General features: G+C 30.5%; 2 protein-coding genes across 12 annotated transcripts in view; one reads left to right on the forward strand and one right to left on the reverse strand.

The window, feature by feature from the left end:
* LOC142322375 (glycine dehydrogenase (decarboxylating), mitochondrial-like) overlaps positions 1-9114 on the forward strand; it is a 61027-nt gene extending 51913 nt beyond the window's left edge. For 6 of the 7 annotated variants that reach the window (XM_075361384.1, XM_075361382.1, XM_075361389.1 and 3 more), the window contains 4 exons: positions 436-646; positions 2307-2414; positions 5646-5791; positions 8693-9114. In XM_075361384.1, the coding sequence (XP_075217499.1) occupies positions 436-646; positions 2307-2414; positions 5646-5791; positions 8693-8803 (576 nt within the window). In that variant the 3' untranslated portion in view covers positions 8804-9114. The remainder of the gene's footprint in view (positions 1-435; positions 647-2306; positions 2415-5645; positions 5792-8692) is intronic. The other variant, XM_075361386.1, reaches the window with a different exon arrangement.
* The window catches only part of LOC142322376 (presenilins-associated rhomboid-like protein, mitochondrial), a 33324-nt gene that overhangs the window by 2530 nt on the left and 4605 nt on the right, over positions 1-26189 (reverse strand). Inside the window, exons 3-6 of one of the 5 annotated variants that reach the window (XR_012755830.1) lie at positions 24947-25048; positions 21240-21337; positions 12801-12924; positions 4463-4652 (exon numbers count right to left, since the gene is read on the reverse strand). Coding sequence is in view for 4 of the 5 variants with exons in the window: in XM_075361391.1 (XP_075217506.1) it covers positions 12834-12924; positions 21240-21337; positions 24947-25048 (291 nt within the window). In the remaining variant the exon portion in view is untranslated. Of the gene's footprint in view, positions 1-3936; positions 4653-12253; positions 12637-12800; positions 12925-21239; positions 21338-24946; positions 25049-26189 lie in introns of those variants that run through there. The other 4 variants (XM_075361390.1, XM_075361392.1, XM_075361391.1 and 1 more) reach the window with 4 other exon arrangements.

A 26189-nucleotide genomic window follows, 5' to 3' on the forward strand; every position in this document is an offset into this window, starting at 1 on the left:
ACTTTCCTTAGTAGTAAGCTATGTATGGTATTTTTTTTTGGAGAGTGACATTTTTGGGAGAAACTTGAAACTCATGTCAAGTTTTGCCTGTACCCATTTCATTTATGACACCTAAAATTTATTTATTTTAGCAAACAGCCTAATTATAATTACAGTTACAATACTAATGAAAGGTGAATTTTGTAGCATATGAAAAATGTCAGGCCTGACTAGGATTAGAATGCAGGGCCTCTATGGTGATGAATGCAGGACTTTCATGGAGATCAGCATAGTGGTAATAATAATGATGATGATAATTATTTAAATCAAGACTGAAGATGCTGTAATTATTGAAATAATACCTTCATTTCATGAGTTCTCTTATGTTATTGTATTATTTTTTCATTAATTTATATTGATTTATACTTTTATATTATTTTTCACTACTTTTTTCAGATGATGGGTGCAAAAGGTCTTCGTAAAGCAACACAAGTTGCAATTTTAAATGCAAATTATATGAGTAATCAGTTAAAAGAATATTACAAAACTGTTTATCGCAGTCCTAAAAGTGGTTTAGTAGCACATGAATTCATTATTGATGTTAGAGAATTCAAAAAAACTGCCAACATTGAGGCTGTGGATATTGCTAAACGACTTATGGATTATGGTAAGGCATGAATGAAATATTTTTTTTTCTGTATTATAAATGGTCTGCAGCATTACAACTCATTTGTATCGAACACTTTTTAGAACATTTAAAATAACATAAAATAAAACATATTACATTATAGCACTTAACTGTGCACTTCATGACATAGAGAGCTACTGAAGAAAACATATTTTTATAGTTTTTTCTTTTGTATTGTCAAAATTCAATAATAATGAAATAAGTATTAGTACAACTGAAACTATACAGGCTTTTAGATTTAAATCTGGTATGAGTAAATCAAGGAAGTTTGCTTTTTATTTTGAAAAGCCAGTCACTTTTTTTCATTTTTATCTTCTTATTTTATAATGATTGCTAATCTTTTTGTATTTCTATGTGTAGAAAGTACTGTTTTTATATTTTATTATTATAATAGGGCTATTGCATATTCTCTTAATCACAATGATCAAAAAATTTTTACCTACATTTTTAAGGACAGGCTGTGTTGGTGTAAGGCTTTTCTATCATCCGCTACGATCGATCTGGCTTAAATTGTATTATAAGTTTAGGAAATACAAATCGTGTAATATAGTTTTTGTTTGCAAATATTTAAAAAGGCAGGAATAAAAATTCTGAAGAACTAATGATTTAGTGAAAATTATTGTTATATTTAATGAATTGAAAATATTCATTTGAAGCAACAATACTGATTTATGTTTGATTTCAACAGTTCCATTATTTTTTATTACAGTATGGGAATAATTTGCTTTATATGAAAATAATTTTTAAATAGTTTTTTCAAAAGAACATATTCTGTTAATGAAATTTATGAGTTGTAAGCTATTTACAAATGAAAAAAATATATATCATGCTGTTGCATGCTACCAGTTTGATAAAGATATTAGAGGATTACACATATTAAAATTCTTACAAATGCAATTTATTTACTCTTAAGTATCTTACTACTTACAAAATAGATAAATTATATTTCACAAACAATAATTCTGATTATCTATGAAATTTACAATAATTAATAAAAATGCATACAAAACTAAAAAGTGAGGTTGCAGCGAGATTACAGTTACAGACTCCAATAAACTTTATACAAAGATATTTTACTTTTACTATTTACATAAGAAAGTGACTTATTTTTATAAACAAATAATGTCTTCTGTACTTGGTGAACAGCTTCTTGTAATCGATTGCAAAACAGATTACTGTTACAATTTCGCTCATATGCTCAAATGTTACCGCACATATTCATTGAATGTTATTGCACACTCTCTGTAGCTGGCCTTCAGTAGTATCTATAATGTCAGGCCTAGGGCTTATTCTGATGTAACTGCAGCTGAATCGTATCCCTTGTTCATTCAAGGGTAATGGCTTCAAAACATCTATTGTCCAAACCTTACACACTATTTTATAAGCTTTTTCCATTGTTTCTGTGTTGTTTCTGCATTTTTCTTGATATAAACTATTAAATAATAATAATTTATAAAAACCACTTATCAACAACTTTTAAAGGAAAGTTGTAGGCAAGAGGTTTTTATAAATTATTATTATTATTGTATAATCATACCAACAGGCCATGTTTAATAGATTATATAAATTATTGTAGGTTTACATTCTTAAACATCTTAAATAATTATTAAAATTAACATTTAATGTTTTTTATTTTTAGGATTTCATGCACCGACTATGTCATGGCCAGTTCCTGGTACTCTTATGATTGAACCGACTGAATCTGAAGACAAAGAAGAATTGGACAGATTCTGTTGCGCACTCATCGGTAAATACAGCATTTCTGATAAATAATTTTTTTTCATATAAGAAATATTTGAATATCTGATATAAGATTTGATTTACAAAATTAAACCTTCCTTAATAGTACAAGTTTTAAGCGTGAAACCTGGATAGTAATTATATTACTTAAGTATGGTATAAGAGAAGTGGATCAAAAAATAAGTTACACCCTTGCTGTTCTTGAATTAAAGGGGTATATTAATGTCTTACGGTGGCAGCACTGGTTATGTTGTTGTCTTTACACTCCCCTAGCAGCAATTCTGTATGACATTCGGTATGTGTGTAGTATCATTGTCAATATGGCGTGTCCTCTAGAGGTTTCGTCCAGTAGTATGATTTTTGTGGGCAAAAAATTACAGTTGTGAAATTCATTGCCAAATTGTCGAGGTATACGAAGAGAATGCACTGTCACACCCCATGATCACAATATGGTGCCAAATGTTCAGAAATGTAAAAATAAATGTGAGTGACGAACTGTGTGCTGGGCGTCCTTCAACTGTAAGCACGATGGGTAACATGTGAATGCAATGATTTTGAGTAACCGGTGCATTAAAATTAGAGAGATTATAAGTGAACTTAACATCAGTTACGGTCCTGTGTTTGCAATTATTTAGCTTGGTTACCATAAGATGTGTGCATGATGGGTGCCACATCTGTTAGACCGACAACCACAAACATCAACATTCGATTCTGAGGGAGTTGTTTACAGTAAATTTATGTCTCGAGGAACAATGAATGCTGATCTTACTACGAGACTAAAAAAATTGTGTAAAGCCATTAAAGACCGGAAGATTGAGCGATGGGGTAGGTTTTCTTCATGACAATATTACTTCTCATTCAGCTTATGTAACGTAGAGTTACTGCAAAAATTCAAATGAGAAGTGTGGTTTTGGTGATTAGGCCAAAAAATAGATAAAAATATGTAGTTTTTTGTTCAAAAAAAAAAGAAAAGTTTTATAAATATGTATTTGTTTCATAGAGGGGGTTGTAACTTACTTTCTGATTGTCCCTTGTATTATAAGAATCCGTTTCACTTTATGATATTTTGGTTTAATACCCCTAATTTAAGAAAGCCTCTCTATCTTTCTTTTTCAATTGTTCTTTATTCCTTCTCTTCTTCCTTGGATGAATGTTAAACACTGGTCACTACGTTGGTTCCTTCTAGTAGCTGTTTCTGTTTCAAGTTTCTTGTGGTGCCTTCTAGTAGCCTGGAGGCCAGCTATTTCTCTACTTGGGCTCAGTAGAGTAGCAAAGCTTTTGCGCCTGTGGATTGTGTTTATGTTGAAGTTACATGAAAAGCCAAATTAATTAGACCTAAAATACCCTTCAGTTCAATTTGCCCAGTCTTCTATTTCTCATAAAATCTATCTGATCACTTGGTAATAGTTGAATTACTGTTGCCTGATGAATAAAATTTTTATGTGTTTTGTTGAAAATTATATCTCATAAAATAATGAAATTGATTTTCAGCCCAACAAATTGAAACCATAATGAGATTATCTTGGGCTTCTAGTGTAAGAACAAAATTACAGAAAATACATGACTATCAGATTGCTTGCTGGTACCCATATGTATATAAACATAAGGACCGATAATTAATAAATAAAAATATTAATTTTGATATATTTATGTTAATACTATCTTTGCTAAATAAAGAAGTCTTATTATTTCTAACAAAAATAACAATATCCATATCAACCAAACCAAACATTTTCCTCTATGCAGCACAGTACTTCAAGAAACAGAAATCAAAATATGCTTTCATTAATAACTCATTAATTATTTTTTAAAAATTCAATTGATGCCTTCTAAATTTTATTTTAATTTTCATTGATTTTTTTACTTTATTATTATCTCATATACACTTAATATTTTTATGTATTAATTGTTTCTAATTTAAAAATAAACAAAAATTACATATTTTTTGATGGGATACTACTTAATCAGACCCTTTATTTGTGAAAATGAGGGCCATTTATTGATCTGAAGCTGCCTTTCATTCATAATATAATAATCATTCAAACTCTAGCTTACAAATTACAAGCTGTTCAATCTGTTGTTAATGTACTGTTGCCAAACTTCAAAACAGTGACTGCAATGCTAGGCATTCAGATATCAGTGGGAGTACAGTATACCTACGTGCCTGCACAAGTGCCACTCATTCTTCACCAAGTAGCCGACTGTGCAACTCTCCCACCACAGCAGTCCCATCACTTGCAGGCACCTATAAAAGAGCGAATTTTCAATTCATCATCAACCACCGCCTGGAGAAGAAGAAGAAAGAAGTTTGCTGGCTGTCGGGCCCACCATGGGATTGCTCTGGGAGAACCGCCTCAGTGCAAGATGACCGACACTTTGAGGCTGTGGGGGGCCGGGGGGCCACCACTGCCGCTGAGGGAAGAGCTCGGGCAAGCTGCAATTCTCCGACTACATTTGAGCCGAAATTGCTGGAGACCAGCTTTTTCTCAGGGTATCTCATAAAAGACCCCTATCAAAGCCATCATTCCAAAAACCTCAAATGGCACTTTTCAGGACTACCACAAGATTTTAAGGTACCATGCATTGTTGAAGCCATTTGGCGACAGAATATAGCCTGTAAATTTTTAATAGGATAAAAATGGTTATCCAACCATCCATCTAAGCAACCATTTTGTTGCTTATCAAAAGTAAAAAACTCATCTTTTACAGTTTCTCAATATATCAGAAGTGTTTCTTAACTGAGTGGATAATTTAAAAAATAAAATATATTTATTATTTTGTCTTTTACTATTATTAAAGCTATCATGCAACTATAATCAAATAATTTTTTTTTTTTTTAAATGAATGAGTAGAAATTTACATTCTTTTTTTGCCCTGCATTGTGATCTAATGATATATACACGTTTGCACACACATCATATTTAATGTTAACATTAATTTATAAAAAATAAATTTAATCTTACATTGATTTAAACTGCAATAATAACATGTTGACATTATTGGTATGCATTCCTCAGTTCACATTTATTAGCAAACATGTCATGGGAGTTGATTTCAATTATCATTTATAATTTTGTGGTTTTTTTTTAATATTATATATTCCCACAAATTTTTAAGTAAAGTTGTACCAGATTTAATACTAGAGAATGTAGTTGTTCAAAGTAGTAGCACAGTAATACTTTGCAATTTACACTAATGGATTTTCTAAGTTGTTTAAATAAGATGTTTGTTTTAATAGGTATCAGAGAAGAAATTGCTGCAATAGAAAATAAACAAATGGATATAAATCTAAATCTTTTAAAACTATCACCGCACACACAAGAACAAGTTATGGCTGATGAATGGAATCGACCTTATAGCAGGATACAAGCAGCATTTCCAATGGTATATTTTTACTTGCTCATAGGAAAAAAAAATATTTTAATTTAAAAATTACTGTAATTAAACATTCACAACACTTACTGTACGATTAGATAACGAAATTCTTATTAATATTTTAGCTAGCTGTGTTATATATATATGCATGTGGGTGTAATAAAAATTTAATTTTAAATACAACTACCTTTTTATATAGTTACTGAAAATAAATAACATTTATGTTTGAAAATATCGCTAGATGACAAAGCCAACAGACAAACTGGCTGCCGTTTGATGAACTAAAATTCTTCAAATATATAATCAAACTTCTCATGGAAAATACACAACTTTCTCATAGAAAATAGAGCACCGTAAATTTCTTTTTGTAATGTCTTTCAATAATACAAAGTAATTTCAAATTTAATTATGAGGAGTGTTAAAATTTAAATTATAAATTGAATCTGGTGCGAAATATAAGAAATAAAAGCTGAAGTAGTAGCACATCTGATGGCTGGAAACTAGCATTAACCTATTCCAACAGTTCAGCATTTAGCTGTTATATGTTATTTCGTTATAAGTGGAAAAGTTTATTATTACAAAATTTCTTACAAAAGAAAATATGAAGCTGTCAGAAATTTACATAAGACTTAAAAGATATTATAGTGAAGGAAATGTTGACAAATGTAAGCATTTATAAATGGAGTAAATCTTTTAAGACTGTCGAAACATATAGAGAATAAACCTCACTCTTGTTGTTTGAAAACATCGGCAACACAGAAAATGACTGACACGGTTAACACAATTATTCAAAATGACTGTCGAATTACAGTGAATATTGCTTCTACATTTGATATCAGTGTTGTCAGTCTGGATAGCTCTATCAAAAATCAACTCGATTATCAGAAAATAGGCACATTGCATTTTACAAATTCTAATGGACAAACACAAACAGATATGCCTGTTCACTGTTGGTAGCAGTCTACTTACATTATCATTCCTCTTTTTACTTCCTTGGACGAAGTAAGAAAAGTACTGTGATCGCAAAAAATTTTGGTTTTTAGATTTCAACGGAATTATCCACTTTGATCATCCCTAAATCCATTTTAACTAGTTTCGGCGAGACATCTGTATGTAAAAAAGCATGAATGTATCTTGATAACTCAAAAATAATTGGCCTTTTGATTGCAATCGACTGAACCAAAAGTGTAAAAAAAAAGCCAAAAATCCAAATGTTTTGTATTTTGGACTCTTTCTTAACTGCAGTATTATAAGCCCTCAGAATTTTTCAACGATATATTGTAAGTAGTACTTAATTTTATTGGTTCCACAGTTATAGCCAAATAAAATTTAATTAATGAAATATTTGGATCTTACAAGGGGAAGGCACATCGGTTCAAATCTGAATTCATATACATTTATTCTTTTTTAACTTTTTTTTTTAATTTAAATATATTGATTTATTAATAATTGTTAACCTCTGACTGTAAAAACAAATTGCAATAAAAATTCAATAACAAAAAAAAAAAAATAAAAATAAATTGGAAGTTATTAGTGAAATAAAACTTTACATTCTTTTCATTTTAATTCAAAAATTTTTACACAGGCTAATAATTATTATTAGCAAATCAATATAATTAAATAAAAAAAAAAAATGTAAATGAAGTCAAGATTCCAACCGATGTGTCCATGGTTACAGATCTGACACGTTCTCACTTACACTACACAACTACTTGAGTGGCGTGTAACAAAATTAATATATAAACTGAAATAAAATGCTGATATGTACATCACAAAAAAATGTGATCAGTGTGGTGTCCACCACAATGCAATTCTGTAACTGTCCACTTTATATAAAGTATTGGAGGATTGTATCTACATTCAAATGAAATAAGTTTAAATGAAATGCAGCAAAAAATGTGTAGATATAATTTAATAGGCTTACAAGGAAGTCATGTGGTGTTCACTTCAGATTTTTTTTTTTTTATCGAGATGAAGTTTCTTACTTTTATATTTCTTGCAAATCGTTTATTTTTTCATATAGCTACATTGTTTACAGGTTTAATTTTAAAAAAAAGTAAAGCTAACTTTAAAAATCATACTACAAACCAAAATGACTTTTTGACTTGTTCAAATTTCAGTGTTTGAAGTCGTTATTAAATTATTCTTAATTTGGTACAAAACCTAAGTCATTCTTTAAGGAGTTACAATAATGATTTTTTATTTAATTTTTCACTGTTTCAACCTGTCTCCTTGAATATTTATTAGTTTTCTCTGCATTAGACATTAACAGAGGGGGAACAATTCTCTTACCTTATCAAAGAGTTACAAAATGATAAATTCCCTGATAAATGATAAATGCCATGCCTGACTGGGATTCGAACCCAGGACCTCTGTATGAAAGGCTGAGATGCTACCACTCACACCATGGAGGCCGAGGCCGGCCATTTAGAGATGTAATTTTCAATGAATGTACAGTATGTTATTAGATTCAATTATGTATGTATGTGTGTGGACACATTTCTCTTGGATTTTGATTTACACAAATGTAGCCATTCGTTACATGAATTAGCCATTGGGTTTACCTCAACATGGTCGCCAAAATATAAATTTTATAATAATCATTACACAATAACGGGGTAAGCTATCAAGTTGGTTCAAACATGGTAATGTAAGGTTTACTAAAATGCATAAAATATAAAAATATCAATTTTGTAGATCAAGTGTTTTGTTCCACCCCCAAAATGGTGGAAAAACTAACTTTTTAATAATTGAAAAAAAAGGTATGCCATAAAACCTCCAAAGCAAGAGATAAATAAATTACATTAACTTATTAACAAGTATGTTGTGGCAAAATTAAAAGTTAAGAGATTATAACTTTGTATATTTTGTATATTTGTATATTCATATTTCATTTTAAATTCTGTACAGGAATTTGTTCGACCCGATAATAAAATCTGGCCAACAGTTGGACGTATTGATGATATATATGGAGATAAACACCTTGTATGCACTTGCCCTCCAATATTACCAAGTTTTTAATATTGGGATACTATTCAAAAATAAATAAGTGCTTGAGAATGGAATATCAAGATGGAAAAATTTATATCAATTTCAGTGTACTTTATTTAAGGTTAAAATTATAAAAATTTTATCCGAGTCTAAGTTGTATTTTCTTGGTGATAAAAGCTTCTACAGAGTCTGCCTCTGTCGATGCTGATTGCTGTAGTAATAATGATGTTTGAACTTAATTTTGTAACATTTTTTTTATTAATTACATGCTCAAAAATTATGTAAGATATTAAGTTGTGTTTTTGTAAAACCTCTTTTATTATTATATATATTTTGGATTATTCACAAGTGTATTTAATTTGTGTCCTTTATTGTTTATTTAAGATCTTTTTAATTATGAATTCCTGTGCATTTTAGATTTGTTTCAACAAGCCAGTTTGTGAAAGTATACTCAATGGTGGAGTGAAATGTTTTAATGAGCTCTTATTATGAAATACTCCATCTGTTTTGTCAAATGTAAAACTTATTTCAGTCTCAGCAGTCAAAATTTGTACACCACAGGAGAACAAAATTGTTTGATAATTTGTATATTGTTTTATAGTTCTGAATGCGATGTTAACATAAATTATTTTAATGAATTTATCTTTTTTGTAATTAATTTTGTTTTTAATAATAAAATTTGTGTAGGAGTTTGTCTAATAGTGTACTGTAATGGTCATTTGCTTTAATTAAAAATTTTATTCATGTAATTTATCTCTGTTAAGTGGAATGAAGTGTATTAGTCTGAAAGTTAGAAGTTTATGATATTGAGATGACTAAATGTTATGTATGACAAATTTTTTCAGTTATAGTAAGTTTTCCATACATTTTAAATGTACGTTTGCATTCATGTTTTTTGACTGTAGGTCCAAGATGTTTGTACTTTTGTCTAACTAACACATAAAGGTACATATGTATTGTCTTGCCGAGAGTGAGTGAATGTGATGAAGTAAATGTCATGCGGTTGATTTAGAGCAATAGCTGTTAAAGTTGGGTGGTGGAGCCACTGTTGGCGGGGCTTGACTGTGCTACTGAGGGCATGGTAGTCCATGCAGCCATGAGGTGTGGCACTGTGTTGCCAAGGGGCGGTCTTCAGGTATGATGTTTATAATGGGCGATGGGATGTAATCTGAATTTTTTTATTACATGTAACACATTTTGAATGGTATGAGTTTAGCGTTGTAATGACTCATTACTTAGTTGATGGTTGAGGCATTTAGTCACAAGAATTGGTATTAAATTGGAACTAGATACAGAGTTCGCGCTTCCACGGACTCACTTAGCAGTTCAGAGGGTGATATTGTAGGAAAAAGAGTGAAGCTGTCCGAAAGAAGCCTAAAGCGAAGGTGTTGGCTGACATAATTTTTACTGTTGTAAATGTCTGCCGAGCAATTTGCATCGGTGGCATCCCGACTGATGACTGTGAGATGTAAGAGGGTCTAAAGATGCCCTTCAGGGCTCAAAATGGAGAGGGTGGTATGGCGACTGGAATTGCCACAAAGTGGGTGTGTCTTCCCCAATGGGATTGGGATGCAGAAAATTATTCATAAATTACAAATCTTATAGCTTAGCTTGAAATAAAGAGCAAAAATATTGGTTACAGCAAGATGGATGCTCTGTGTCACACTTCCAATTTGGCTATGGAGTTGCATGAATTTTTTTATAACTGTAATTTCTTGTGGAATACGGTATCTGTGGTCTCAAAATTTTTCTCACCACCAAATTTCTATTTTTGGTTCATTTGAAAGTTACTATAACAAGAACAACATACACACTTTGGTGAATTTAAAGAAAATATCAAAAGATAGCATTTCTGCTAGCTGAAGTCAGTGCTGCGGTAACTAAGAAAAATTGAACTGGGCATAAAAACAAGTTGATTTCTCCATCAGTGCTCAAGATGGATATTTTGAACATTTTTATGACATGTAAAAGGAAAAATACTAAAATTATACTATGCTTAGTTTTAAATATTAATAAATTACGCTTGTCATTAAAAAAATTATTTTCAAAACACATTCCTTTCACAAGTCTAAAATTACTAATAACATGGTCTTTGGAAGTTATTTTTATCCTCCTTAGTCCACCTTTGTTGTTCAATCACTTTTTTACAGTTAATTTTAGCTTGCTTAGGTATAGTTTTGAATATAATTAATATTTTTAATGAAGCGCAGCATAATTTGTATGAAAATGACTATATCAAGGACATCCAGAAAGGTTTGGCTGATGGAAAATTACAGACTTTATTAATAAATAAAATAGAAGTAATTTAAATAAAATTAAATTAGTTTTACTTCCTTGTACGAAGTAAAGAAAGTATTGTGATCATGAAACATTTTGGTTTTCATATTTCAACAGAAATATCAATTTTGACCATCCCTGAATCCATTTTGACTAGTTGCGGCATGACATCTGTATTATGTATCTCATATAATTAAAAAATGATTAGCCGTATGATGTTGAAATTTTGGATTTAGGACTGTTGTAACATCTAACTGTGCACCTCTCCTTTTGATTGCCTGAACCAAAAGTGTCAAAAAAAGCCCAAAATAAAAATAAAATTGGTGTTTGGACTTTTTCTTAACTGCAGTAATAAGCCCTCATTGATAGCTTTTTAACGATATATCAAAAGTGGTACTTATTTTCATTGGTTTCAGAGTTATAACCAAATAAAATTTTTATTAATGAAATATTTGGATCTTAGGTTCACATCGGTTCAAAACAGACTTCATCTCCTTCTTCTTTAACTTTTTTTTAAAATTTAAACACATTGATTTATTAATAATTATGTTAACCTCTCACTGTAAAATTATTTTTATAATGAATAATAATTCAATAACAAAAAAAAGATAAAATATTAGAAGTTTTTTATGAAATAAAATTTTATGTACTTTTCATTTAAAAAAAAAAATGTGTAAATGTAATTTAATTTAATCTGTGTACAAGGAAGTCATGTGTTGTCCACATCAGATATTTCTGTTATGATAAAATACTCTGAACTATTGCTAGTAAAAAAATTCAAGGATTACTATTAAAATGTAGAATTCTATCTTTAACTTTATCGCACTTCTTAATTTTTTTTAATTCTTTTTCTTGGTTGAACACATCATTTGTTATTGTGTCTGTATTTTGAGTAATTACTGTTACTGTAAAATTAAACCACTTTCTGTGTAATTTGTCTTTAGGTGTTTGTTCTATTAAATTGAAATTTTTCTCTCTTAAAAATGTATGAAGAATTTTTTAAAAGAAAATAACATCGCATATATATTATATAAACTTAATTATAACAAAAGTAATAATTTGGGTTTTGTATGTTAGCAAAGATGATGGTCTGAATTATTACTTCAGAATGCATTTCTGTTGCTGAAGTAATTTCAGGATGGCAGTATGAACTTTTACATTGATAACAATATAGTAAAGGTACTGTAAGAATTTAGACTTTGATTAAAGTAACAACCCACCAGAAAGTAATGAACTTAGATTTTATTTTGCAGAAGTTATTGTTTCAACTAATATGCTACCATAATTTATTTTTACATTGAAAATAATCTGAAGTTTTAGGTAAGTAAGCCACTGCTCTAGTACAAAATATAACATTTCAATTTGATTTTAAAAATAAACTTTTGTTTCCACATATTTTTATATTTTAATTTTCCTGGCTTTAAAAAGTTTAATATTATATTTACTTTTTCTGTCATCTGTCACACTGGTTTGATGGTATTCTCAGGTTTGATGGGATTTAAAGGAATACAATGTTTATATGAACATCATCTTTTATAGTACATATGATTTTCAGAACCTTCAATCCGATTAGCAGTACAATCTCCCTGTAACACATGGAACAGTACTTTTCATGACATACTGGAACAGTACTCTAACATTTGTTTGCATTTTCATTCATTTGGTTATGTGAACATAATTTATTTTGTTATATATTGAAAGGTAAAAAAAAAAAATTAAATCAAATTACTTGCATAGGAAATATATTTACCTTTAAAATATTTGATTATTAACATTGTTTTTATCAGTCAAAAGATGACCTAAAATCATGCCATGCTTGAACAACATATTTACGGTTCTGCCAAATGTAATAATTTCCATAATAATACCATCCTCTGAAAAAGAAGATTATATGCATTCAACACAATATACATAATAACAAATTTATACTAGAAATTACTTATGATTACAATAGTTACTGTTATCAAATCCTCTGCAATAAGTCTGCTAGGAAAAAATTGTATTATGTTAATTACTCTAATAATCAAACCAGCCTGTATATTATATTATTTGATGACACAATATATTACATAATTTGTTGATTTACTATCTTTTTATGCTTATATATATATATATATATATATATATATATATATATATATATAAAGCATGTTACAACTGTACGGTTAACGCATAAAACAGACAGCTTCTTTCAACTCAGCACATTCCCAAATCAGTACCAAAAAACCTCTTCAACTTACTTGTTTTTACCAGTTATCAATGATTTGAATTTTCTGTTTTCTTTTTCCATCATAATTTTTTAATAAACCTTATGCCCCACAAGTATTACATGCTTATGTTATCATGCAATAACACAATGCTCTTTGTTAGGTGTCGTTGATTGTATATTCTGGTGTGCAATTTCTATATCATTTGATAGAAGGCTAGCGCAGCATTTGTTATGTGCTTCCTTTTTGAAAGTCGATCAACAATGTACCGAATTGATCCCGAATAACTATGGTGATAAATATGCCTAAAAAGCAAATCCTGCTTATACTTTCAATTGTGACAACAGATGTACTATACAAAAATGATTGGCATTTCATTTCTAAAGTGCTATGCAATACTCATTTTCATTACCATAAACAATCAAATTGAAAAATTCATCATTTCTTCTGTATACTATGACAAAAATGCCACTAGTTTATGGTCTTTTATTAACTAATATGAGTAGTAACATACATAAATTTTGTTATCATCCAACTCTTGATAAATGATTTTATAAAAAATTGCTCTAGAAAGAACTGGAAAAATCAATCCAAATCCAAGATATTGACATGAAAGCTTAAAAGATGTAACACTGTCCTTATTTCATGGTGACAATGATAATTATATCATATATACTTTAAAACTAGATTATTTAATTAAAATTCAATATAAATGACCACGTAAAATCATTTCAAGATGGTAAATTAAAATAAACATTGGGGAAAAAACAACCCAACCTTATACTGTAGAAGAAAGTAACATTACTAAATGGTCATTCAGTAAAAATTTTAAAGTGAGAAAGTACTATATTTAAATCCTACTCGTGATACTATTTATAGTATAAATTTAAATTTTGGTAAAAAGTACTCATGTGATAATCCACATAATATTACAACAGTTATGCAAAAGCATATATTCTACGGATAAAAATCTTATTTAATATAATTAAGCTATATTAATATGATATTTAATAAACTACACACAAAAATTAAGATGTTTTTCTCAAAAACACTCGATTGATTTTTATTTCCAATTAATATACACTACCTTCAATCTTCTAAGAAGAGTACATTTTAATTGTGATGCAGTTTTAATCATTATAGTTTTCTGTGATAGCTCTAGTAATGTTTTAATAATAAGCTGCAATGATTGAAAGAAAACTAAAATATGTACTATGGACAAATCTTCAGTTTAATATATACTTTAGTGGAAATATTAAATGTATTGTTGCCAATATCCACAATATACAATGGAATGCCAATTTCCCAGATGTCCAACTATCTGGACTCCTTACATCTATCTGCACTAGGCAATTTTTAAAAAAGTAACACGTTATTAAAAAAAAATCTAAAACATAAATTACAATCACATCCACATCTCATAAAGATTGATTCAATAGTTGTAGCATAAAACAGCAAAAAAAATAATAAATAATTTATTTTTTATCCCTTAAAATGTTAAAATTCAAAAAATCTAAAAATGGTTTTAAGATAATTATCTGAAGAGTATTTGTAAGCCCAAATCGAATGAATATCTCGTTTAGTATAATAGGAAATGGGGAAAATTTACAATCATTGTCAACATTTTTTTACCTCTCATCGGTTTCAAGATAGAATTTTTAAAAAATCTAGAAACTGGTTTTTAAATACTTTGCTACCAAGAAATTAAAAAAAAAAAAAAAAATTAATATTACCCCATTTTAACTCTTTAAACTCAGAATCTAAAAAAATACTTTCTTAATGTGCAGTTACATCATAAGAAGAATGTGTATACAAATTTTCATTAATTTATCTTCTGTAGTTTTTGATTATCAGTAAGTAAGTAAGGACATATTTTATTTATATATATATATATATCGCATGTTTTCAGTTCATATAATAATCTGGTTTGATAATTAAGGATATTGAGAGACAGTACATGTAAAAATTTCTTATAAATACAATTTATAATAATGTAACTCTGGTGCTGTTAACATAAGTATCAATATTGTTAGGGATTGTTAATATCATGTCTGCAACAAAACAATTGTTTTATCAATTACAGAAAAAAGAGATCTTAGAAAAATTGGATAATGGTAATCAGATGAATATGGTTCAGGAACATCCACTCTTTCAGATATTTAGATAAGTGGAGAAACCATTATGATTAATGTTTTGCAACTCAAAAAAGAATAAAGTATTTCCAGTAAGACAATGAAGAAAGCATCAAATGATGAGGGGAATTGAGCTCTTTTGGTGATTTGTTCAAAAGTGATCTCTTGATAAACCAATTAGTGGATCAATTCCAGTAGAGAAAGCAATTACTTTAATAAGAATCTAAATGGGAATGAAAATATTATTGCAAATACAGGTGGCTTCAAAATTTTAATCAGCATGATGGAATTTGGGAACTTTAAATTCATGGAGAATCATCAGCAAACATCCCAGTAGCAAATGAATTTATTCAACAATTTTCTGATTCTTTTAAAATATTATGATGAATACTTTGCTTATAAAGTACTTTGTAATTAGAAATTAGATTTTTATTTCTTGTACATATATCTTTTGTTATGTTCTTGTATGTTATGTAAATCTTTGTAATTTTTATATCCAGGTCTGAGCACAGGAGGTAACTCTCAGCTGAACTGATTCATTCTATTTATAGAGGTCTATCATGTTACATTTGAGTACCTGAATAAATTGAATTTAATTGAAAATTGTGACAATATGTCCTTGAATGGAAAGCTCTTCCTAAGATAACTTTATTTCCCAGCAAAGAAGAATCAGCTCCAGGCTACAAAATATTTGACACTGTTGGTTGGTAGTAACACAACTTGAGATCATCGATTAAATCTTATACTGATTGGATTAGTCAAAAAGATCATAGAGATGACCGCAAGAAAATTTTTTTTTTTTCTAGTAAATTTTTTCAGATTGATATGATTATTTCTATTTAATCTTTTCCTGGACAGACAACTAAATGTCTTTATCAACACCTGGACACTATATTACTAGAATGAACAATTAGTTAAAAATACCAAACTTAAAAATTAAATTACAGAGTTATAAAAGAAATAAAATCAGCAATTAAAATGCTCAATATCAAAACAAAAATATTTTTTATACAGTACAGCATAATGTGAAGTGCCTATGTCATATGTTAAAGGCGAAATAAAATCACAATGACACAATATTAAAAATATAAATTTTTTTGTCTTCAGTCATTTGACTGGTTTGAAGCAGCTTGCCAAGATTCCCTATCTAGTGCCCGTCATTTAATATTGGTAAATCCCCTACATCCTACGTCCCTAACAATTTGTTTTACATATTCAAAGCATTGCCTGCCTGCACAATTTTTTCCCTTCTACTTGTCCCTCCAATATAAAAGCAACTATGCCAGGATTCCTTAAGATGTGGCCTATAAGCCTGTCTCTTCTTTTAACTATATTTTTCAAATGATTCTTTCTTCATCAATTTGCCGCAACACCTCTTCATTTGTCACTTTATCCAATCATCTGATTTCTCCTATTACACCGCATTTCAAAATCTTCTAATTTTTCTTCTCAGGTACTCTGATCGTCCAAGTTTCACTTCAATATAAAGCTACACTCCAAACATATACTTTCAAAAATGTTTTCCTGACGTTTAAATTAATTTTTGATGTAAGCAGATTATATTTTTGACTGAAGCTTTTTTCACCTGTGCTATTCGGCATTTTATATTGCTCCACCTATAGTAATTCTACTTCCCAAGTAACAAAATTCTTCTATCTTAATAATCTTTTTCTTGCCCTATTTTTATATTCAGTGGTCCATCAACATTATTTCTACTACATTTCATTACTTTCATTTTGTTCTTGTTTATTTTCATGCGGTAGTTCTTGTGTAAGACTTAATCCATGCTATTCATTGCTTCTTCTAAATCTTTTTTACTCTCAGATATAATTACTATGTCATCAGCAAATCGTAGTATCTTTATCATTTAACCTTGTACTGTTACTCCGGATCAGACTTTTTCTTTAACATCATTAACTGCTAGTTCTATGTAAAGATAAAAGTAACGGGGATAGGGAACATCTTTTTTCAGACTCCCTTTTTTATTACGGTTTCTTTCTTATGCTCTCAACACTAAATTTTTTTAAAATGCAGAACATTTTATTCCAGTCTACATTATCAAATGACTTTTCTATGTCTATAAATGCCATGACAATACAAATATAAATGCCATATATGCGACAAGTTGGTGGATCACACTATACGACTCCTGTTGTATTGCCCAAAGGAATTCTTGCATCCAATCTTTCCCAACTATCCATCTGCTTGGCTGACTCTGAGGCAAATCACAATTAACAACTGAGGTAAAAACTGGTCTATAACTGCTTCTAAAGTTTTAGGACATGTAGTGGGTAAGACATGAAAGTAGGGATGTTGAACACAAAGGCAGATCAACAAATGAAAATGTACCAGATGAAGATGACATACATGTGTATGACCCATTGTTCAATATGCAGAGATAAAAGTTATGCGTCATTCAATCAACTATAGTACCTAAAGAAGAACATAATGATGAATAGTAAAGGTGTTGAAATCACCAATTATTAGGCAGGACAAAGGTATTTGGGAAAGCAGATTGGAAAGATCGTCTTCACTGATACTGGAATTTGGGGAAAAGTATAAGTTGCAGATATTCATTTTAAATGATGCCAATACTTTCACTGAGCTGCAGGGATGTTTATAGCCAGGGGAATCTGTGCGGCTAATCAACCTCCTTCAGGAAAACAGCCACACCTTCATGTCCTCTACCTACACTTAGCCGCATCTCTTATAGACCTAGCTGCGAGAAGACACTTCATTATGGGGAAGGAGGTGAATTTCCTGCAGACAATGTACCACAGAATTTTCTTCCGTTAGTAAAAAAAATATATAAACCCTGCATGTAGATTATCAAATACGATCCAGTTTTTCTTTTTGGTGTTTATAACCTTTAGGAAGTAATTTGCTTCTTCAGGCACTTCATTTGTCACCATATCTGTGAAGAGACCTCGAGATGTGGTGGGGACCTGGAAACCTTGGAGGGCAGAGATACCATACCAGGTAACAATTTTTTTTTTTAATACATCCCTTCATAGGGATTTTGATAGTTTGCTGCATATTTGGTACAGCAGGAATTTTATTTGGTGATGTACTGATTGAGTGATTTTCAATAAACTGCTCACTATCAGCCTTTCCACCAAAAATATCCTCCTTTTTCTTGCCTAAAAAGAATTCAGTGACGAAAAAGCAGACGTAAGGAATTTTATCTGGTCTGACAAAGCCTAGACCAATTTGGTCGGTTCTTTCCATGATGGACATGCATTCTCCTTTTGTACATTATTAGAAAGAGCCTGGACAAAACTTAACAGTGCGTTGTATAGGATTCCTCATGTTGAGGGATTTTCTATATTCCTGACAAGCTACACAAAAGGACACTTTCTGCTCGGTACAAATTTTTAATAAAGCCTGTTCCTCCTTGGAAAGGGGGCAACCTCGAAACAATCTTGAAGTTTTGCCAAATGCGAACCTTTACAATTAATACATTTTTCAGCTTCAAAGCATGCACTATCATCATGTCCTGTACGGCTGCAATGCAGACAAATCTGTTCCTCATGCAACCAATTTTGTTGTGATCAAAACCCTGATACTGTACGCAGCATCTTGGGTTTGGTATGAATGGTCACACACAGACAGAGAGGTAGCCAAGTCTTATTCGCTTAGGAACAGTTGGAGTAAAAAAGGTTAGGATAAGTGAAAATGTTGACACAACCATTTTACTTATTCATAATCCTCTGCACAGAAGTGACTGACTGCGATGATAGATCTTCTGATATTTCAGATAATTCAATACCAGCCAACTCATGGTAAAAGATCACTCTTAGAAAGATACACTCTCCTGCTGGAATTTAGTGTATTATTGGGCTCCACTATCACTTTGTCCTTCCCCATGCACCTAAGGGCTAGGAGTTTCCGACTCTTGTTATCATTACTTACCTGGGCACCATTACTAAGTTTTTTAATAAATTTCAAAGCCAGAGCTGTTATTATGCACTTACTTATTACAAAGAGAGAAACCTTAGAAAAAGATTTAACTTCCTTGTTACACTTTACTAAAAGAAACCATACATTAAATAATTTAGCACTCTCTGTTACATTACTTGTTTCTTTATCGTTCGATACCTCTTCAGCTGAAAAGGTTGGTCGAAGTCTTTTCAAACTCCCAGTTTGTTAGTTTTTTTCAAGAGGAACAACAAGTACTGAAATATTATTAACTAAAACCGAAATTCTGTTCCCAAAGGACCAGCGATTCAACAGAAGACTCCAGCACAGCGTTCGCATACTGGAGAAGGTAGGGTTATGTACAGTTGGGTTCACCCTGGTTTCAGAGGACATGGAAAGAACTCTTTTGGCTGATAATGAAGATGTACGTGGCATAATTAAGATAATCAAAGACATTAATCTAAAAGATTGCTGTTTTATGTGGCCTATGCATGGAACTCTGACAGAAGGGTGATATTAGCAAAGAATGTGGAATGAAATTTTAAATAAAACAATGCCAACAATACTGATGTAATGCATCGTGCAGATTTTATAACGTAAGGAATTTTACACAAGAGATTTCATATCGGGCAATACAGACTGTGATTTCGAGAATGTTGATGAATGGATCATTAGTGATGACAATAACCCAGGGTACTAAATTTTGTGCAATGATGAGATTGTAGATACCATATATGATCAGCCAACAGCTCAAAAAAAGGCAATGACTTACATCCAGGGCTGTCTCACACAAACTTAATTTTTTTCCATCATTATTGAACAGTTAAAGCATACAGATTCTTTGTTAAAATGATTATGTGATCTCGTACAGTTGCCGCCAAATAACGGTGAGCTTGGAGTGGCGACAATTACTACCCAACGTATCATACATCATGTTTATGCTACTAAGAATTGACTAATCATGGTGTGCCAGTGTTTTAGAGAACAATAATATAGCAGATGTGTGGGCTGATCATCCAAGCGCACTGTTACATGTTGGCTACTGTAGCTCCTAAATGAAGATCAACATACAAGCAAATATACATTCTTGATTTTTTTTAAAAAGAAATAGTATTTTTAAAGGTATGTTTAAATTATTAAATGTTAGTATTATTAAAGTTTTATTCTATGAAACGTACTGTAATTTTTTTTCTATTTTTTTAACAGTTTTAAAATAATATATTTTTATAATAAATGCAATTTCTCTTCAATATGTTTTTGTAAGTTTTTGAAATGACATTTTTTATAAAACAGTAAGGTAGTAGTAAATTTTAATTTATTTAAAATAGTTTTTATAAATTCAGATTCTTTTATTAGCAAATTTCTACCACATTCGATTTTTGTAACGTCTAATTGTATCTGTTTTTTATTATATTGTACTTACTTATGTTCTGAGTATCTTTTTACTGTAATACAATTATTTTTTATACTTTCATATTTTTATTAAGTGTGATACCCATTATACATCGGAATGGTATGTCCACACTTATGATGAACCTTTTTTAATTTTCCATTTACCTGGATTTGGCCTTGTAAATGGCAGTCTGGATAATCGGCATTCCATTGTATTTTACACATGTTATCTTAAAATATAAAATAACATTATTGTTGTATACAATGTTACTGTAGACAGAAAAACAGATTGTTGTAGAACTGATTATGTTATTTATTTCATAAAAGTTCATCAGCAATTAGTTATATTTTTATGATGATGTATAAATGAAGAAAAATATCATATAAAAGATTGTCAAAAATGATTAAATCTCCAAGGATCTGTTTATTTTTAGCTTATATTTAAGACGTAAGTTTGCACTTATAATTTATTAACTATTAATCTCTACAACTGTTAATCTCTTAAAAGTAAAAGAATAACATTTTTAATTTATATCTTACATTCCTACTATGGCACCACCAAGATGTGCTGCATGATCGAAAAATTGCCACTTAAATAAAATACCAGCAGCATCCAATGTCATTATTGCTTTTATAGCCTAAAAAAAATAAAAATTATTAAATTTACTTCTTAATGCAAAACATACCTGTTAATACAGACTAGTTAAGGCCTGTCAAATAAAATAATTATTTCTAATAACAATTTTGAAGCAAATATAATGAATGAAAATATAAAAACAATTTCCATGTTTGGATTTTATATATATACGAGCATATCGCATTGTTATCACTTGTTTATCACATTGTATTCCTCTAAAATTTAACAACTTAAAATGATGAAAAATCATGTTTTTTAATATTTAAAACATTATTGTTGTACACAACGTTACTGTAGACAGAAAAACAGATTGTTGTAGAACTGATTATTTTATTTATTTCATAAAAGATTAAATTTTGAATATGTAAGATCTAAAGATAAATTTAGAATTTTAAATAGACACTGATAAAAAAAATAGATAACTGATGGTCAAGTCTACCCTATATATTCAACTTGAATGTCAAGGGAATCTTTCTTAATCTTTTTTTACACCTATATTTTTAATCTTCTAATTATGAATGACTTGTCTTACATCTAGAAGCTATGTTCTTCACAAATTTATATACTTAAAATGAGAAAAGTAGAAATGTAAACCGAGGTTTAGCTAATAAAGGAAACAAAAGTAAGTTAGATTACGTAGAAATTATATTAATTTGATTACATTATTATAAATTATGTAATATAAGAATTACATAATTTAATTCTTATGAATATAAATATTACATAATTTGGTTTAGAAATAAATATTTTTCAAGGAATAATTAGAAAAACTATTTATTAACTAAATAATCCCTATTTAAGTTATCTGAAATTTTGGCATTGGTATATTGGGAGATTTCCTCCACTCCTTTTAAAGCGGGCAAGAAAGGACAGTTGGTGCACTTCATTTAATAACTATTTTACACTTGTTTAGTAACCACAATATGTTACCAGGTATTGATAATGTTTTTGTCTAAAAATTTATCTTTTCTTTCCCATAAACATTCTTTTGACATACTTGGAAAGAAAATTATCTGGTACCCGCCTATAATATTCCAATCTCACCTTCTCATGTTCATTCTTTTGATTGTCAGAACCGCAAACCTATTTTTATGATGATTAAGATTTTATAAATCATTACACAATAGCAATATGCATGCTGTCTAAAATACTAAATAAAGAAATGGACTGAAAGATAATTCTGGTTAATCAAGATATTTAGTGATCAGACCAAGTACTATTTTAAGTCACGATTACTAGGTTTCTACTGTATTACTGTACAGTAATCACAAAGTGTAAAACACATTTAAATTTACATAAGCATAGACTAAATATCATTAAAAAAAAAAGAAAAAAAAGAACTTGCAAGTAAGTAGTGTTTTAGTCAAATTAACCATTTAGCTTTTCATCATTAAAATTATTCATAAACAAATTGGATGTTAAGTATTATTCTTTTTGACTAGGATGGTAGAAACGGGGGATTTACTAAACCTTCCCTTGCTATGGAGCAGACAAAAATAAACTAAGTATTTTTCAACCACATAGGCAGTTAGATTACAGTGCATTCAGAAAATTGCTGTGCACAAGAAAAAAGTAATGAAATTTTCTTAGTATTACTTTATAAAAATGGATACTGTAATTACTAGAATAGTTTATAAAAAGTGTTGAAAATGACCTCCTCCAACATCAGACCAAAACTGCACACATTTCAATTTGTTTTCAAACACTTTAACCAGCTGGTGTACTGGAATGTCTCTTACGTATGTCGTTAATGAGGATTTTAGTTTGTCAACTGTGTGTGATCTGTTGTGATACACTTCTTGTTTCACTGCTGTAGAAAGTAAGATAGTCAGATTGGGTGATTGTGCAGGCTACAAACCCCTTCAAATGATTCATTCACCGAAGACATTTCATAAAAACATAATTGACCTGTTTAGTTGTGTACACTGTGGCACAATCTTGTTTGAACAAACCGTGATAATTTCCATTTCTGTTAACTGACTAATGAAGTTTGTTAAAACAGCACAATAACAGTCACTATTTTTTCACAATATCAGTATTTTTAAAAAAGTTTGGACCCACAATGCGTATTTGACCCAGACTCCAATTTTTGTAAGATTGTTTGTGTAATTCATTGGGGTTGGGGTTCTGTCAGGAACAAGACATAGAGAGACAACAGGACTCTAAGGCACGCAGATTCACGATGGATGAGGTGACCTGGGCAATTGGTAGATTGGGTGACAAACGGAGTCCTGGATCTGATGGGATTCCTGCACTGATTCTCAAAAGCCTTGTGAGATGGATCTTTTGGGAGATCATGGTTAATAGGGGTCTGGAGAGTGGCTTCTTCCCGGTTTGCTGGAAGGAGGTATGGGTGGTCTTCCTCCCCAAGGGAGGACCAGCTGGTTGGCCAGCAGAGTATCATCCTATCTGCCTGTTAAATACCACGGCTAAAGTGGTGAAAAGGATGCTGGCAGTAATTGATGAACTAAAAGCTGGGATGGATATTCACTTAAACCAATATGGCTTCTGTAAGGGAAAGTCGACTACCCAGGTGATCTCAAGAGTGATAAACTGGGCTGCGAGAGAAAGAGAGGGCACATGGAGAACGAGGAATATGCGGATGATGATTTTGTTAGATGTAAAGAATGCATTCGGCTCCATACTGTGGGGATCCATTATGGTGTCGCTGAGAGAGAAAGGCATTACTAATTAACTGTGCAGGCAGGTTGGAGATTATCTAAAGGATAAGTGGGCCACAGCTGATACACAACAAGGCGGTTATTGGTTTCAGCTGTTTGGAGGTGTTCCACAGGGGTCAGTGCTGAGGCCCCTGCTTTGGAATGTGGTTTATGACAGCGTGTTGAAACTTTGTCTGCCAGCACAGACGGAGACCATTGCATATGCCGATGATGACCTTGTGGTCCTTGTCAGCGGAAGGACGGAAGAGGAAATACAGACAAGAGGCAATTCTGCATTATCTTTAACTGACAAGCGGATACAAACACATGGACTGAAACTGGTGGTTAACAAATGTAAGTTCATTTGTTAATCAGGGCCCAACATAATTGGGTCCCGATTATAGGCATGCAAGAAAATGTACAGACTGAGTCACGGTCCTTGGATGGGCGCTCAGGAATGACATAGTTGGGCCTGGTTAACCCCAAGATATGGCTTTCATGCTGAAATTTCCAGCAGCTTCTGTTCGTTTAGTTTTGGTGGTCTTCCACTTTGAGCAATTCAATTCAGAAAACTAGTGCTTTATTAAATCGATATACTTGTTACCTTCATGAAAAATGTGTTCAACGAGAAAAATGCCCTCCTCAACAGAAAGAAACATTATATTTCTTGCAACAATTGACTCTGATAAATGAAACAACATGAATTGAAGCATGTTCAATCACAGCTCAACAACTGACATCTCGGTTTATTACACCCAATGGTTGTCCACAGAGCAACTAACCTAACGTCGAAAGGAATGCACCACATAATTATAAAGCATCTGCACAGTGCATAAACACTGAAATAAAGCCTACCTGTAAACTCAAAAAAGAAAAAAACACTATTATACTATAATAAAATTTTTTAAATAAATTTTAATTAATAAAATATTATATGTAATTAAACTTACATGATGAGCTTTAAAATGTACAAATGGTAAAAATATTAGTGACATGTCAGTATCTGGGTAGGCAGTACAAACATAACCAATGATGGCCATTATAGCACCAGACTATAACACAAAAATTTATTCCAAAAATACAAAATTACAGCGTTAATCAAAACTAATATAACCTAAATAAATTAAATACTAAGTTAAAATTAACTTAATTGAGTTTATTACTTACTTATTTAAATTTATTTTGATAGGGATAAGTCAACAACTGTTATGCTAGTGCTTATTCAGTATTTAGTAAACCAAGTAGGGAAGAGGGACCCCACCTTTTTCTTTACTGCAAGGCTTTTGATTACTTGGATCATGTACTAGTAAGTGAGAAATGTGTAGTGTCAATGAATATGCTCGGAGCATGCCTGCAGAAAGTTGAAGTATAGATGCTAATCGATAATGTTAGCTAAAAGTGTTTTTCAGTGTTACTGGATAATTAAATTAATTAATTATAAGTGTTTCACTTGTTCTATTTTGGATCTCACAGTCTTGAAAACATTTTTTTCTTGGCAACCACTTACCAGAACAACCTGTTTTAATTTTTACATATCACTTAACACGGCTTACTGGTATTAAAAGCAACAATACTGGTAAGAAATACATGCAAAACCAGAAAGGTCAACTTTAGAAGAAAATTGTTACATAATATGAGCAAGAGAAGACATGTCTGACACAGGATATCAAAATTTTGCTTGAAAAATCTGCTTCTTGTGCTAAAGAAAATTTACTATGGAGCAGATGAATTTTACCTGAAAACAAAAGGAATAAGGAATAGATGAGATTTTCATGAAATGTTCAGATCGTACAACAGCCAAAAGATATTAATGAAGTTACCAGAGTATTATGAAATAAATAGAATGAAATAAGACATTTCATAGTCTAATTTTGGTCTGATGTGAATGAATAATGAACAAATAAACAATTAAATTCTGGAATAATTTTTTTCTTTCCATTAGTCTTTTATTTTAATTTTATATATTCTTTTAGTGTGCTTGTAACAAGTTTACATTTTCAAAATCATTTACATGCTATACTTTTATATTCTGTATAACACATTGGAATGTTTTTTTTTTTTTTATGGTGATTTCATATTTCCTGAAAAATTATAATTTCGCTATAATATTAAAATTTGAATTTTTTTCTAATTACGTGAGCTTTTCATAACTACAACACAAAGAATGCTTCACTAAAAATCTAAACAATTAAA

This window comes from Lycorma delicatula, chromosome 3, assembly GCF_047948215.1.
Source record: "Lycorma delicatula isolate Av1 chromosome 3, ASM4794821v1, whole genome shotgun sequence".
NCBI classification, from domain to species: Eukaryota; Metazoa; Arthropoda; class Insecta; order Hemiptera; family Fulgoridae; genus Lycorma; species Lycorma delicatula.